The sequence below is a fragment of the Chelonoidis abingdonii genome, chromosome 5, assembly GCF_003597395.2.
Source record: "Chelonoidis abingdonii isolate Lonesome George chromosome 5, CheloAbing_2.0, whole genome shotgun sequence".
Lineage (NCBI taxonomy): Eukaryota > Metazoa > Chordata > Testudines > Testudinidae > Chelonoidis > Chelonoidis abingdonii.
In genome coordinates this window covers 35,979,841-35,994,245 of record NC_133773.1, presented here as the reverse complement: position 1 = coordinate 35,994,245, position 14,405 = coordinate 35,979,841, and the positions used below count along the sequence as shown (strand labels likewise).

The window sequence follows — 14,405 nt, the reverse complement described above, 5'->3', positions numbered from 1 at the left end:
CTTGACCACAACCACATCTTTTGACTTGAACACGTGTTCAGGAGTTCTTGAACCCTTTGATATCTTTGGTGTGTTACACTGCTTAAATCCCAAAATATCAAGCAGTGCTAAGAAAAGGAGCTGAATGTCACTCAGTTCTAGACTACAGTGAGAGAAAGAGCTCTAGCTTTTCAAGTTAACCTCAGGCTAAGGCTCTTGCCAAGTCATCTTATCTTTTTTGATACTTAAAAAATTGGGACAAATGCTGCCCAGAGACTTTATTTCATATAAGCGATGCTTTGTTAATCAAAAACTAGAGAAGCGTAAACCTTCTGGACTTCTTCCATAAACTACTTATACCATTAAGAGGTTTTTCAATATTTTTTAAACAGGACAAGAAATTTGCAAGATTCAAAAACTAATTAGACACATACACACAGAGAGATAACAGAATATCCAGCGTTATAAGAGTTAATGCAAAAAGATGAGTTTTGGGAGGGAGATAAACCTGTCTTAAGCCTGGAAGCATGGAGGTTTTAGCTATTAAGTAGTAGGGGGAAGACTTCCTTGAGGTGACAGATTATCCCACATTTACCAATGGTGTGGTTTCTTGCATCTTCCTTTGATCCCTCTAGTGCTAGCCAGTCAGACAGAATACTGGACTAGATGACCTCCTGATCCAGTCGGGAAAGCCCTTTGTTCTTCTGATACTGTTACGCAATTCAAGCCTAACATTTAAATTATGTTATTTTTAACAAAATTTTGCAAAAGCTAATAGGTTGGACTTTTTTAAGGTCCAAGTGTTACTTTTAGAGTTAGTCTTCCTCTATATTATTTGCATCCCAAACATTGTAGCACTATGCTAGTGAATGAGAACAACTACTTGATAAACGTATTTTCGCTGTACAGACTAAATGAAATGTAAACTGAATGGTGAAAAAAGGGGCCTAATTCTCTATTGCCTTGCACCTAGTGTAATCATTTACGTGTCAGCACAGTGAATCAGCATTCACATGGCACTTCCCATTAGTATCCAGCTCGGAGAAATTAATGATCCAACTGGTGGACCAAATTCAGTGAAGATTCCTGGTCATCTGCCACTTGAGGCATATTGGGCATAATATACTAAGAAGAACAGTGACTGCTGAGAACATGTAAATACAACCATTCTGAGTTCATAACGTTTTCTATCCACTTTGCAGAGCTGTTAATGACTCCAGAAGTTGCAAGGCTGGAGAACTGATTTACACCAGCTGAGGATCTAACCCTAGCTATTTAAAATTCCCCTCAGTTTTAATAGTCCACGGTATTATTAAGGAAGCAAAACAGGAATTTTGTTTTTTGTAAACATGATTAAAAACTGAAAGTATTCCTTAACAACAAAAGAATACCCTCCCCTCTTGGGGTTTTGCACGAAGAATATGCATTATTCATATTGATTTTCCTCTGTGGTCCTTTATGACAATTTATAGCAGTGACCTCCCAGTCTGGTCACTGCTAATAGATCTCTGAACTGCTTTCATATGCTCACAGACTGAGTTTATAAAAAATGGCCAAGTATTTAAAATATAACTCAAACTGTATCATGTAGTTTATGCTTAGTGTCTTTCAATTATTTCTATAACAGACGTGCTGAGTTTATAAAAATGAAAAGGTGGCTTTTCTACCTACCAACTAAAAGTCAAGTTGTTTTTCTCCATCATATGCATCATCATCACTAATAATAAATTCTGCAGTAATGAAGCCAGGGGTTTGCACAAGCTTAAATTTTCACACCACTAGTGATTTTCAGTGCCCAACTTGAGACACCTTAAAAGGGGCTTGATTCAGAGGGCAAGTGTGCTGAGCACTTTTGGAAAATCAAGTCATTTTAAGGCATCTCAAGTTAGGTACCAAAGACTACAAAAGCCACTGTTGAAAATGTAGGCCAGCATATTAACATTATGCCCTCAGAGACATTTGTATAACAGTGTCTCAAAATTCTAATTTAGTGTGCTAGTTTACTGATGAGCAGCCAGCTCACTCCCTCTTAGCTATGTTGGTTCTACCTTTGCAATGGAAGTAAAAAATCTTTTAGCCAAAGTAGGCAGTTATGACTGAACACACAAACAAGAAGCAGGTCTGTTGAACAAGAAAGTACCATATACATAGTTGCATTTCAGAATTGAAACAGACTTTAATGTCACAACATTTAAACCTGACCTTTCCCCTCTTGTAAATGTAATTGTTACAAAGTTATATTTTGTTAGTATAAATCTGTTATTAAATGGTGAGACTCAGGTTTCCTATCACTGAAATCTACTAGAGTTATTCTTCTGTTAAAGAGGCCACCTTTCCCCATTGAAGGTTTGTGTTTCTTTCTAAAGAAGACATTTTATTTTAATTATAATCCTGGTGATTTTTCCCTATGCAGGTACCAGGCAGATCTGACCACATTTTACACAAAATCATAGGATTAGAAGGGAATACAAGGGTAATCTAGTCTAAACCCCTGCCAAGATGCCGGATTTGTTGTGTCTAAATATGGTTGATCACAAGGTTTTATTAAAACCTGAGCAGCGTCTTTGTTTTCTGAGCATTTCTTTTGCTTTAGTCACTCCTCATCCACCGTGCTCCCTCAGAGTCCTATATGCTACAGTGGGGTGGCAGTGTTCCCTCCTGGATAGAACGCAGCACAATGGAAGGACTCTTTCGTTTTGCTCCTTGTTGTGACCTCAGGAAAATTCCTTAATGTTTTTGTGCCTCGGCTAACAAGTCTGCTAAATGTTAGTCACAATATTGATTTTCCTCACAGGCATGCTGTGAAGCTCACTTAATGTATGCTGAGTGTTTCCAGTTCTCTGGATGAAAGGTGCTCTAAAAATACAAAGTGTTTATTATTATTATGGTGAAGTGGTCTCACCAAGGTTCTTCTGCATGATATGGCTACATTTAATAAGTAATTTAAATAAAAAATTCATATTTAAAATCTGAAGTTTTGACAGGGTCATCCGTCACTGATATCTGTGCAGTCTACTTAACGCCTCTTATTTATCAGTTAGATGTTGTGGATTATTCCTAAATCTATCTTTAAGGCTTTGAGAAACATCAGAAAGACCCAGTATTGCCAGTATCACGCATTCAAAATTCACAAGTGAGGTGCTGAAAAATCACAAGCTTGTTTTAATCATCAGGGGGATTTTAAAAAATGGATTATTTTTATTTGTCTTCAGGTTTCTCTAGTGAGGTAAGTTCTTATTGAGTTGCCTTTTTGTGAATTTCATTCCGTTTTATCTTGTGTCATTTTATATCTGATGCACATGTAACCTCTGGATGCATTAGGCATATTTACAATTTAAAAAGGCAAAAGAGTTGTGTTGCCGCTGTTGTGGAATTTTTAATCTTCCCTTGTGAAATCTACAATGTAGCCATTCTTCCTCCCCCACTCACCCCCAGGGCCAGAATCAGAGTAGTTTTTATTTTAATGTGTTACTTGAGAAGCATATTTTAGACATTAAGTTTTCTTTTTACCATCTGTTGAATATTCCCAGGCTGCTTTATCATCTTGTTTTGACACTTGCACGCTCCTTTATCACCTCTAGGCTTAGTTACTGAAATGCTTTCTTCTAACTGGTTTCCCATATGATTTTATTTTAAATGATCATATGCAAAATACTGCTGCAGTTATTTTCCTTTCTAACTGCTCAGCTCATGCAGTCCCTAGTTCATTCCTTAAAGAGAGACTCTTTTTAAAGTAAAACAAGGGGAGCTAACAAATAACCCAATTCATTTTCTGAAGTGCTTCACTTATTTTTTTAAACAAGTACTTTAAGAACTTCATTTGGAAGTTAGATTTCAGACTGAACTTCTCTCTTGAACCAGGCCATCTTTTTATTTTGTAATCCCAATTTTGTGCAATTGGGACCACGTGGTAGGGCTCAATTTGTCCCAGGGAATCTCTGCTTCTGAACATGGATTTATTCTGCAAACAAGGGTGGGGGTAATGATGGGGTGGTCAGCTTCCTTCATTACATAATCTCCCTCCCTTTTCTGTGGACCACAAAGGGCTCTCTGTGTGTTTACAATCTGCTTAGGGGAAAGGGGTAGGCAAAGCAGGCAGGGTATTAACACTGCATCTGCCCCCAGGGAGATTACCTGGAAATCATAACAAAGCTTCATCTGTACCTTTCCCATGTGCAGAGAGTGGAAAGAACCCCTACTCAGAGGCTCTGCTAGTATAACTCCAACAGGGCTGCACTTCCAGGCATTGCAGAGAGTGGTGCGGGCCCCGAAAAATGGTGGAGACCGCAAGGAGCCTTGGAGAAAGGGAGCAGCCTCTGAGAGTTTTGCGGACACACCTGTGACTCAGTCAGCGGGTATGGAGAAAGCAAACTTTCTCCTCCCATTATTGGGGGAGCTCCACATGGAGATCTTCTTGGAGATGAGCCAGGCTTCATTCCTTGCTTAGGCAAAACGCCCATTTGATGTCAGGCTAATTGACAGCCTGTTGGTTCTTCATTAATGTACACCGGCGTGGTGATATCACTGTTACCATACCCCGCCCTGGAATATCGGAACTGAGTGTGCTATTGCTCAGCGACACAAAGGACATTGACTTGCCCTGAAATAAAGAGATGTTTCAATCTGGGCTTCTGTGCAATTTGAAAATAGACCATTTTGGATCTAGGATTCTTCATCAAAATTGGTGAAAATAAGGCCCCAGGGAACTAGAACTGTAGGCATGGGGAAAGATCTCTGCAATATGCAGTGGAGAACCTTGGATATTTAAGGTATTTCAAGAACAGCCTTATTCACGCTGCCAAAAAGAATAAAATAAACACTTCACACAAAAAATCTTACCTCCCAGCCCAAAAATATTTATTGAGAGCTAAGATGTTTACTTGAGAGCAGATTAGAGAATTCAGGCTACTAGGAAAGGTTAAAGGCACTTACTTCCTCCACAGGCATTGGAAAGTGGGTGAGTGGGGGATTTGGGAAATAAATCTTTTTTCAGCATTCAGTAAAAGAAAAAAAAAAAAAAGTATTTACCCAGAATGTACTTGGCAACAGTAATTACTTGTATGTAACTTATTTCTTGCATGCTGCTGATAAATAATTTTTAAAAGGCTGCGTTCCCATAAGGATTTAAAATTTTAGATGCTTCTCTAAACCAATTTTGGTCTGGAAGTAAGAGTGGAAATTTCTGAAGATCAGACTCTTCCCCAAGATTTCCAGAACTACTTGGTTCATGCTGGGAATACCAAGGGCCAGTTTCTTCTGCAATTTCAGAGACCTGTTTCCAGATGATATACTAGCAAAAGCAGAAGTATATAAATTTATGAACCTCAAATGCTCACATTTTGTTTGTTTTGAAGTTTGAGACAATTTTTATTTTGTCTGAACAGTTTTGCCAAACCTGTCAAAAATGCTTAACATTTCTCTAATGAAATTTGATGAAATATTTAAGCCTCTATATATTTCTGAGTGAGAGCAAGGATGGGCAATTATAAAATTTCTTTTAAATAAGTATACAATATTACTGCATTAACTTTTGTGTACATTGTACATGGTTTCCCCTCCCCACCAAGAGTTTGGTGAAAAGCACCATATAAATATACATACATATATGATATGGCATAGGCTACTAGGCATTTAACCTTCGGGATGATTTAAGAGAATTAAGAGTTTTCAGATCAATATCAAAACTTTTGACTTGTTTACCTGGCTCTAGGTACTGTTAGTGCAAAGTCACTCATGTCACCATTATTTTTTGGATTTAAAAATACTGGCCTGTGTTATTCATTTGGGTCAGTTTCATTCATGACTGGACTGACTTTGCTTGAAAGGGCAAATAGAGTTCAATACTCCACTGTTAAAAACCTGAAACATTTCACAAACATGGAAACATTATGAGTAGTTAGAGTCTAGGAAATTAGTTTACCTAATCAGATGTTCTAATTTTCAGAAGATTGTTATTCTGCATAAAGAAGCACTGAGGAACAACCAAGGGAAAAGAAAAAGTAGATAATTGGTGGAGAAAGTCTCAGACTCAAGAGGCTATGCCTTGTATCATTCTATCTAGAAAATAAACACGCTCGTTTGTTTCATCCGTCTATGATAACTCGTCTTTTAGGCCTCGATCCTGCAAAATCTTAACTGTGCTTAATTTTGCAAATGTGAACAGTCTCATTAACATCAAAAGAAATACCAACATGCCTAAAGTTAAGCATGTGTGTATGTCTTTGGAAGACTGGGGACTCTAGGCTGTAAACTCTGTGGGGTGGGGACTCATTTAATATACATCTTTACAGTACCTAGCATAATGGAGCTCTAATTTGGTTGAAACCTTTAGGTTCTACTGAAATAGAAGATTAATAAATAGTTATTATTATTATAGGAAGCAGCAACAATTTCACATCTATACAATAACTCTTATTCTCTGGGCATTTCCTCTCCTAGGTTAGTTTTTAACTCATTATCTCATCTCTGCAAGCTCCATTCACTTCAGAATAACTATTTCCTCTGAAAACATTGCAAGGGCACAAGATAGGAGGAAAATGTAGAATTTTAATTGTTTATTAATATTTATTCAACGTGGAAGCCAAACTCAAGCAGTTTAATGGGACCAAGTTGGAGGGCCCAGATAATCTCCATCCAAGAATATTAAAGGAATTGGGACATGAAATTCCAAACAATCGCAAGGATTTTTAATGAATTCATGAACTCAATGGTCATATCCTATAACTGGAGAATTGCACCTATATTTAAGAAAAAAAAGTGACCAGCAAGTTTGACCTCAATTGTATGAAAGTTCTTAGAACAAATATTGAAAGCGAGAGTAGTTTTAAGGACATAGAAGTAATGACTAATTGGGGCAAAAACCAACATGTTTTCACAAAAGGTACATCATGCCAGACTAACCTGATCTCTTTCTTTGAGAGGATTACTGAAATCCAGGTAGATAAGATCTAGAAAATCAGTTAAGTATTTGGTACAGTCTCACATGGGAAATTATTAGCTTAATTGGAGAAAATGGGATTAATATGAGAACTGAAAAGGTGGGTAAAGGGGAGATTATAAAAGGTTTAAAGGGGAGATTTATAAAAGGTCATGATGAAAGGCAAACTATCAGGCTGGAGAGAGGTTATTACTGGAGCTCCTTAAGGATTAGTTTGGGAACGGATTTTATTTAGCATTTTCATTAATGATCTTGGAACCAAAAAAAGGGAGTGTTCTAATAAAATCTGTGGATGACAAAAGTTGGGAGGTATGTCCAATCTGGAGGAGGACTGGCATATCACACAAGAAGATTTGGACAACCTTGAAAACTGGAGTAATAGAAATGGGATGAAATTTAGAAGGGCAACGTCATGCACTTAGGGATTAACAACCAAGGTACCAGTTGGAAGTGACAGAGGAAGAGAAAAAGCTCGCTGCATTGGTCGATCACAAGATGATTATGAGCCACCAATGTGATGTGGCTGTTAAAAAGGCTAATCCAATCCTAGGATGCATTAGGTAAGTATTTCCAGTACAGATAGGGAAGTGTTATTACCATTACAAAGGCACCGGTGAGACCTCATCTGGAATACTGTGCGCAACCCTGGTCTCCCACGTGAGAGAAAAAAGAATTCAACCTGAACCAAGTTCAGATGTGGCCTACTAAGATGATGAGAGAAAGGGAGAACCTACCTTATGAGAGGAAACTTAAGGAGCTTGGTTTGTTTAGCCTAACAAAATGGAGGAGGAGATTGAGTGCTCTCTATTGTTAGATCAGAGGGATAAACACCAGGGAGGGAAAGGAGTTATTTACGTTACAGGCCAATGCTGGCACAAGAACAAGTGGATATAAACTGGCCATCAATAAGTTTGCATGAGAGTTTCTAACCATTGAAGGAGCGATGTTCTGGAACAAGCTTCCAAGGGGAGTATCGGGGTCAACAAACCTAAGCTGCTTTAAGACTGAGCTTGATAAGTTTATGGAGGGGATAGCATGATGAGATTGCCTACAATAGCCTATGGTCCGTCCAGGACTGCTATTAGCAAATATCTTGAACAGAGGGGTATGGGACAGAGTGGGGGAGGGCTGAGTTACTACAGGGAATTCTTTCTGAGATGTTTGGTTGGTGTATCTACCACTTGCTCAAGGTCTAACTGATCGCCATATTTGGGGTCAAGGAGGAATTTGCTCCCAAGTGAGACAGGTAAAAAAAAAAAATAAACACAAAAACCACAGAGTCTCTGCCATCCTCTGAAGTGGGGCACAGGTCACTTGCCGGTTTGAACTAGAGTAAATAGTGGATACTCTAACTTGAAGTATTTAAATCATGATTTGAGGACTTCAGCAACTCAGCCACAGGGTATTGGTCCTACTCCAGGAGTGGGTGGATGTGCCCTGCAATGTGTAGGGGGTCAGAACAGATGATCATGATAGTCTCTTCTGGCCTTACAGTCTAATATGCCTAGAGATTTTATTGTGCTAAGCAGCATCAACTATATTTTAATCAATTTAGTCTATTTTTGTTTATTCTACATACTCACATTTAATAGATACGCAGTGTGCTTTAATCTCTTCCCTTTGCATTTTCAAATTCCTTCCTCCTACCCTATGCAATTTCCAATTCTGTTTGTAATGATAATGGCTTACATTTATATAGCACCTTTCATCCAGAAGAATTCTAAATACCTGGCAGCCTACAGATAGGGATAATTTCACCCACCACAGAAACACAGCCAGGTCTGAACTGCATTGTGTCAGTTTCATACTGCTGTGTGTTTTGCAGTGGCAGACAGAAAGTGACATGTTTTATTTGTATTTCATTAGTATGTTGGCCCATTTTTTTATTCTATTTGGAAGCTACAAGAAGGCTTAACAGCCCCTTATCTGCACTGTCCAAAATAAAAAGGGGGGTTGGTGGGAGTGGGAAGGGCTCAGCAATGATCCATAGCACAGATAGGATCAGGCATTTTTACCATCATGTCATCTAAGCCTGCTCACACTTGCACTGTGGTAAATGACAGGTCCTAAATTTGACACAACAGATGCAATTTAAGTCTTCATTACTTAACTGGATCTCTGACCGTGTAACCTACGTCATGTTAGATAGGCTCCACTTTCTATTAAAGCTTATTCCAGGAAAATGATCCTCTTGAGATAAGAGGGCCGATGATTATCTCGAACCATGTAAGGCAACCAGAGAGTTCTCACATACTGCAGTTTTTCATATCTTTCTAAATTTGCTATAGTAGCTACTGTTGATTCTGTCTCTGGAAGATGGGTCCCGTATGCTACAGTTCATTAGTCTTAGACCTCTCTCTATGCATCCATCCTATCTATACTAGCACCAGCTACTGTTGAAATTCTAGCTATCTAGACTGGTTAATTTGGGGTCTACAAGATGAGACATGACACTCCACACTGTTTTTTTGTTGTGAAGTTGATCAGGACAGCTTCAGAATGAAGATTGCTGTCTACTGAATCACCAAAGTCACTTCTGGCAAGACCTGTATTTTACCATAGGGCTCCTACCCAATTTGAAAAAATAATCACACTGATGACTTATCTAATAGCACACCCTCATTCTACAACTGGGTGCAGGAGGATGGACCCTTGTATCTGCACAAAGTGCAAGGGTGCTTCTGCATGGGAACAATTGCAGGGTCAATGCTCTAGGCTGCCCATTAAAAAGCTTGTAGTTCAGATCTCCAAAATTTTATCAAAACTTTCTCTCCCCTGTGCTGATTGCCTGACTCCAATGCCTCCCAATCCTCCCCTCCCTTCCTTTGTCTTTCCATTTAGCTAATTCCTGCCCCCCCCCCACACCACACTTTACCAAACCTCACCCAAAGAATTTAAACAAACAATTAAAAGTTAAAATAAATCATGGAACTAACATAACCTTTGCAAACCATCGCTCTGTTCATTCCACTTGTTTGTTACATCTCCTTGGCAACCCCTTTGTGTCCCGTCTATTTGGACTGTCAGCTATTCAGGGTAGGGATTGTCTCTTATTCTGTGTTTGTACAGCACTTAGCACAAAGATGCCTCATTCTCAGTTGGCCCATAGACGCTACCGTAATAAATGTACTAAAACAAAAATAATTTGAAATTCAGATAGGTGAAATTTAGATAAGTAAAAAGAGTGAAATGCATTTTTAAACATGCAGTGCTGGATGGATTGATTTAATTAAACTATTTTAATCATGATTTAAATCAGTAAGCAGGACACCTTGACTTACATCATCAGTTTTAACTTGGTTTGAAATTTGTAGTTATTTTCCTAAAGAAAGGTTGATTCTTATTGCTTAAATAGTCCTAAAGCATTTTGATTTGCCCAATAAATAGAGCCTTTACGCTATATTTTATATTATTCTTTGCTAACCATGAGGATACACTACATCTATACACAATTAGTTAAGCAATTTTATAGCTTAATATATTTATTCAGATTCTTAATTTTTAAATGTTTTATTGTATTAGAAAATGGTGAATGCTGCACTTATTTACTAAATGATTATTTTTTTTCTTGTGATTTGTGTAAAGCTCTGTTTGGATGCAAATTGGAACTCACAATGCACAAAACAGCATTTTAATATCTGTTTTATCAGTTAAATAAACTACCTTAAAATGTGCTGGATAAATAAGATAAAATGTTTTTTCAAAACATATTTGACTTTTAAAACTAAATAATTAAAAAACCTATCCTGGCCATGACCAAGGCTCATAGGCGCTACAATAATACAAGTAAACAAATAAATAAATGAATAAGTAACAACAATAATAAACTGTAGTTGGTAAATTGAACTGGTCATTTCTGGTCACAATGTCTTTCAAAATTTTAGAACCAGTAGATCTCATCCCCTCATATCTACTGTTTATTCATAGAGTTGAACAGAAAAATAAGTATTCCTGCTTTTTTAGCTCCCAATCAGTTTCGTAACTTTGAATGAACTTGTCATTGAACTAATTATCTGAATAAGCCAATGAAGAAAATATTCCCTCTGCATCTGTAGAAAAGACTACTGCTGTCAAATGCTGGATTAGCGCTTCAACAAATTCTGGTTTAAGGTGTTTAGCCAGTGACTTCCACCAGTTCAGTGGTTTGATTTTTTTTAAAACTTCAGCAGCACACGATTACTCAATTTTTTTAAAATTCAATTTACACTGTTTTAATAGATTATGGTAAATATAGAATTTAACATAGATTTTTATAATTTCAAATATAATTTTAAAATGGTTTATTTTAAAATCAGAGGGGTAGCCATGTTAGTCTGGATTTGTAAAAGCAGCAAAGAATCGTGTGGCACCTTATAGACTAACGTGGGTTTCACCCACAAAAGCTCATGCTCCAAAACGTCTGTTAGTCTACAAGGTGCCACAGGATTCTTTGCTGCTTTTATTATAAAATGCATTTTTTAAACTAATAAAGGACTTATGAAAAAACACTTATTTTTTCCACCCTAAAACAGTGACATTTTACATGAAACAAATTCTGTCCCCATGCTTGCCATTCATAGTGATTTCTATTAAGCTCTCAGACAGCCATGCATTTGTCAGAGTATTATTAAAATTGCATTGCAAGTAGCCTTGTATTCAAAAAGAGAAAGAGCAAACTTACTTCAATACTGAAGTACCCTCTGTCCACATAGTCCCCCAAGAAGAGGTACCGTGTGTTGGCAGGAGAACCTCCTACTTCAAACAGCTTCATCAAATCGAAGAATTGTCCATGGATGTCCCCACAAACTAGGAGAAATTAAAATAGCAGTTTGTCACATCATCAGTTCAATTAGTGTTACTAGGTTAAGCACACGCAAATTTTAAAGTGTTTACCTTAACAATAAAAATGCTGTATTATATTCTATTGTTCATCAGCTGTTTTGTGTGTGCCAACTTACAATTACATCAACATTGACATGATTTGTGAGGGTGGGCTGCCGGTCAGCAGAAATTGATGACAAATCCTGAGTAAAAACATCACCATTTTTCACTTTTTCATGCATCTACATCTTTTGTACAAAAGGTTACCACATGATTAAGTAGTGCTTTTAGACCAGTGTTTTACAAATGACTTTGAGATGTATTAAAATGTATTTATGTATATTTTATTTTTTTAAAATGTCCATCTCTTGCTATGGTCACTTTGTGCAAAATATATAATATTGATAAATAAAGGACGCATAAAAAATATCCAGAATAAGAAAACATGCTCAACATATTAGTCCCTTCAAACAGTGTCATTCCCTCCTCCAATTATCACTATGCCTACCTGCCCTGTCCCCAAATCCACGTGAATATCAATGGGCCTTGCAGCATGCATGGAAGGTTAACAAACAAGGCAGTACAACATAACTGATTGGTTAATTCACACAGAAGTCTCTCACTTCTGTGTTATACATGCATGTAGAGTCAAAACAGAAAGAAACATGACAGAAAATAATGTACTACACTAGGTGCATGTTTCCAAATAACTGGGCACACTTTTGTGCCTAACAAGCAACAAATTCACATAAGTATTTGCATAAATTTCTGTCCTATTGAAAATCATGCCTCAACATTATTTCATGCTGTGAAGAAGCTGAAATCACTTCTCCATATAGATTCAATAGTACAGCAGCTGTAATAAAGTTCCACCAAATTAAAAACTCCACAACAATGCACACGTCAATAATATCTCATTGACTCGTCACGGTACAGTGTCACATATTCTTTACTTTTAGTTACAAGAAACCAGACTCTCTTTTTCAAAGTATATAATAACTTCAGAATGGAAGAAATGTAGCGATCTATATTATTATAGTCTCTGCTCAACAATGGCAAGAGTAGAACTAGGGTTGCCAGATGTCCGGTTTAGGACAATTCCGGTCAGTGCTGCTGACTGGGCCATTAAAAGTTAGGTCTACGGTGCAGCGGGGCTAAAATAGGCTCCCTAACTGCCCCAGCACCACACAAACTCCTGGAAGCGGCCAGCATGTCTAGCTCCTAACTGGAGGGGCGGCCAGGGAGGCTCCACATGCTGCCCTTGCCCTGAGTGCCGGCTCTGCATCTCCCATTGGCTCCATCTAGGAGCTGGACATGGAGGCAGCTTCTGGGATCCACCGGAGGTAAGCACTGCCTGGCCGGAGCTTGCACCCCAAACCTCCTGCCCCAGGTCGGAATCCCCTCCTGTTCCCCAACTCCATCCAGAGCCCACACCCCACATCCCCTCCCACATCCCAGCCCCCTGCCCAAGCCCTGAACCCCTTCCTGCACCCCAAGCCCCTCATCCCTGGTCTCACCCCAGAGCCCACGCCTTCAGCTGGAGCCCACACTCCCTCCTGCACCACAGCCCTCTGCCCCAGCATGGAGACCCCTCTTGCACCCCAAACCTCTCGTACCTGGCCCCACCCCAGAGCCTGCACCTCCAGCCAAAGCTCTCACCTCTTCCCACACCCCAACACTCTGCCCCAGCCCAGTGAAAGTGAGTGTGTGGGGGGAAGCGAGTGACAGAGGGAGGGGGGATGGACTGAGTGGGAGTGGGGCCTTAGAGAATGGGCGGGGCAGGCCGGGTCCATGGGGAAGGGGTGGGGCAGAGACAGAGCAAGGGTGTTTGGGTTTATGCCATGAGAAAGTTGGCAACCCTAAGTACAGCAAATAATAAAATATAGCAAAGGTGGTGATCATGCATACTTTACTCTCATGAGTACCTATGTGAAGTTAGAGGTACCACTTATGAGTTAGGCCTGCAGGATCAGCTTCTATGCTCTGTTTTCTCCTTTGCTGTGCATTGCTGTACATGAAGGAAAGACTGCATAACTACAGTTCTTTTTTTTAAAAATGAGTTTCTTCCATCAAATAGCATAATTAAATAAAGACTGGTGCTCTTTCATCAGTTTTGTATTGCACTGTGTAATCTTTTCTTTCCAGGTAACATTTTATTTTCATGAATTTTGAGATAGGAATCTTCAAGTGTTACTTAAAACACCTTCATCTGAAAGTGATTTCCAGCAAAGGATAATAACTATCATTCTATAACCATGCAAAAATAAAGTTTAAATTTAAATCCTCACACAACATGATGGAAAAGCTGTCTTTGTAAAGTCTTATATATATATATATACGATGAAGCTGTCATTATCCGGAATAGAGGAAAATTCTGGATCAATTTTATTTATGTAATTGGTTTAGCTAGCAAACTGTTTCAAATGAGCTGTGTTCCTCTGTGTACATATAGTGAGCAGAGAAGATCAGCGAGTCTTAGAACTAGAGCCAGAAAACCTGCCTTCTTCAATTCAGACAGAGAAACTTTTTAGTATTATAAAGCAGTACAAGTCTAATAACTAAAAATCCATGGTTGAGAGATTCTGAACGTACTTAACTTAGATTTATCATGACGTGTGCCAGCTTCAGCTTTTTTGCTGCCTCAAGAGGCGAAGCGAGGAGGGGAAAAAAAACAACAACAACAACAACC

General features: G+C 38.5%; 1 protein-coding gene across 2 annotated transcripts in view; it reads right to left on the bottom strand.

Annotated features, from left to right (window-relative positions):
• Positions 1-14,405, bottom strand: part of PPP3CA (protein phosphatase 3 catalytic subunit alpha) — a 316,752-nt gene that overhangs the window by 88,169 nt on the left and 214,178 nt on the right. For both annotated transcript variants that reach the window (XM_032763032.2, XM_032763033.2), the window contains exon 3: positions 11,577-11,701. In XM_032763032.2, the coding sequence (XP_032618923.1) occupies positions 11,577-11,701 (125 nt within the window). The remainder of the gene's footprint in view (positions 1-11,576; positions 11,702-14,405) is intronic.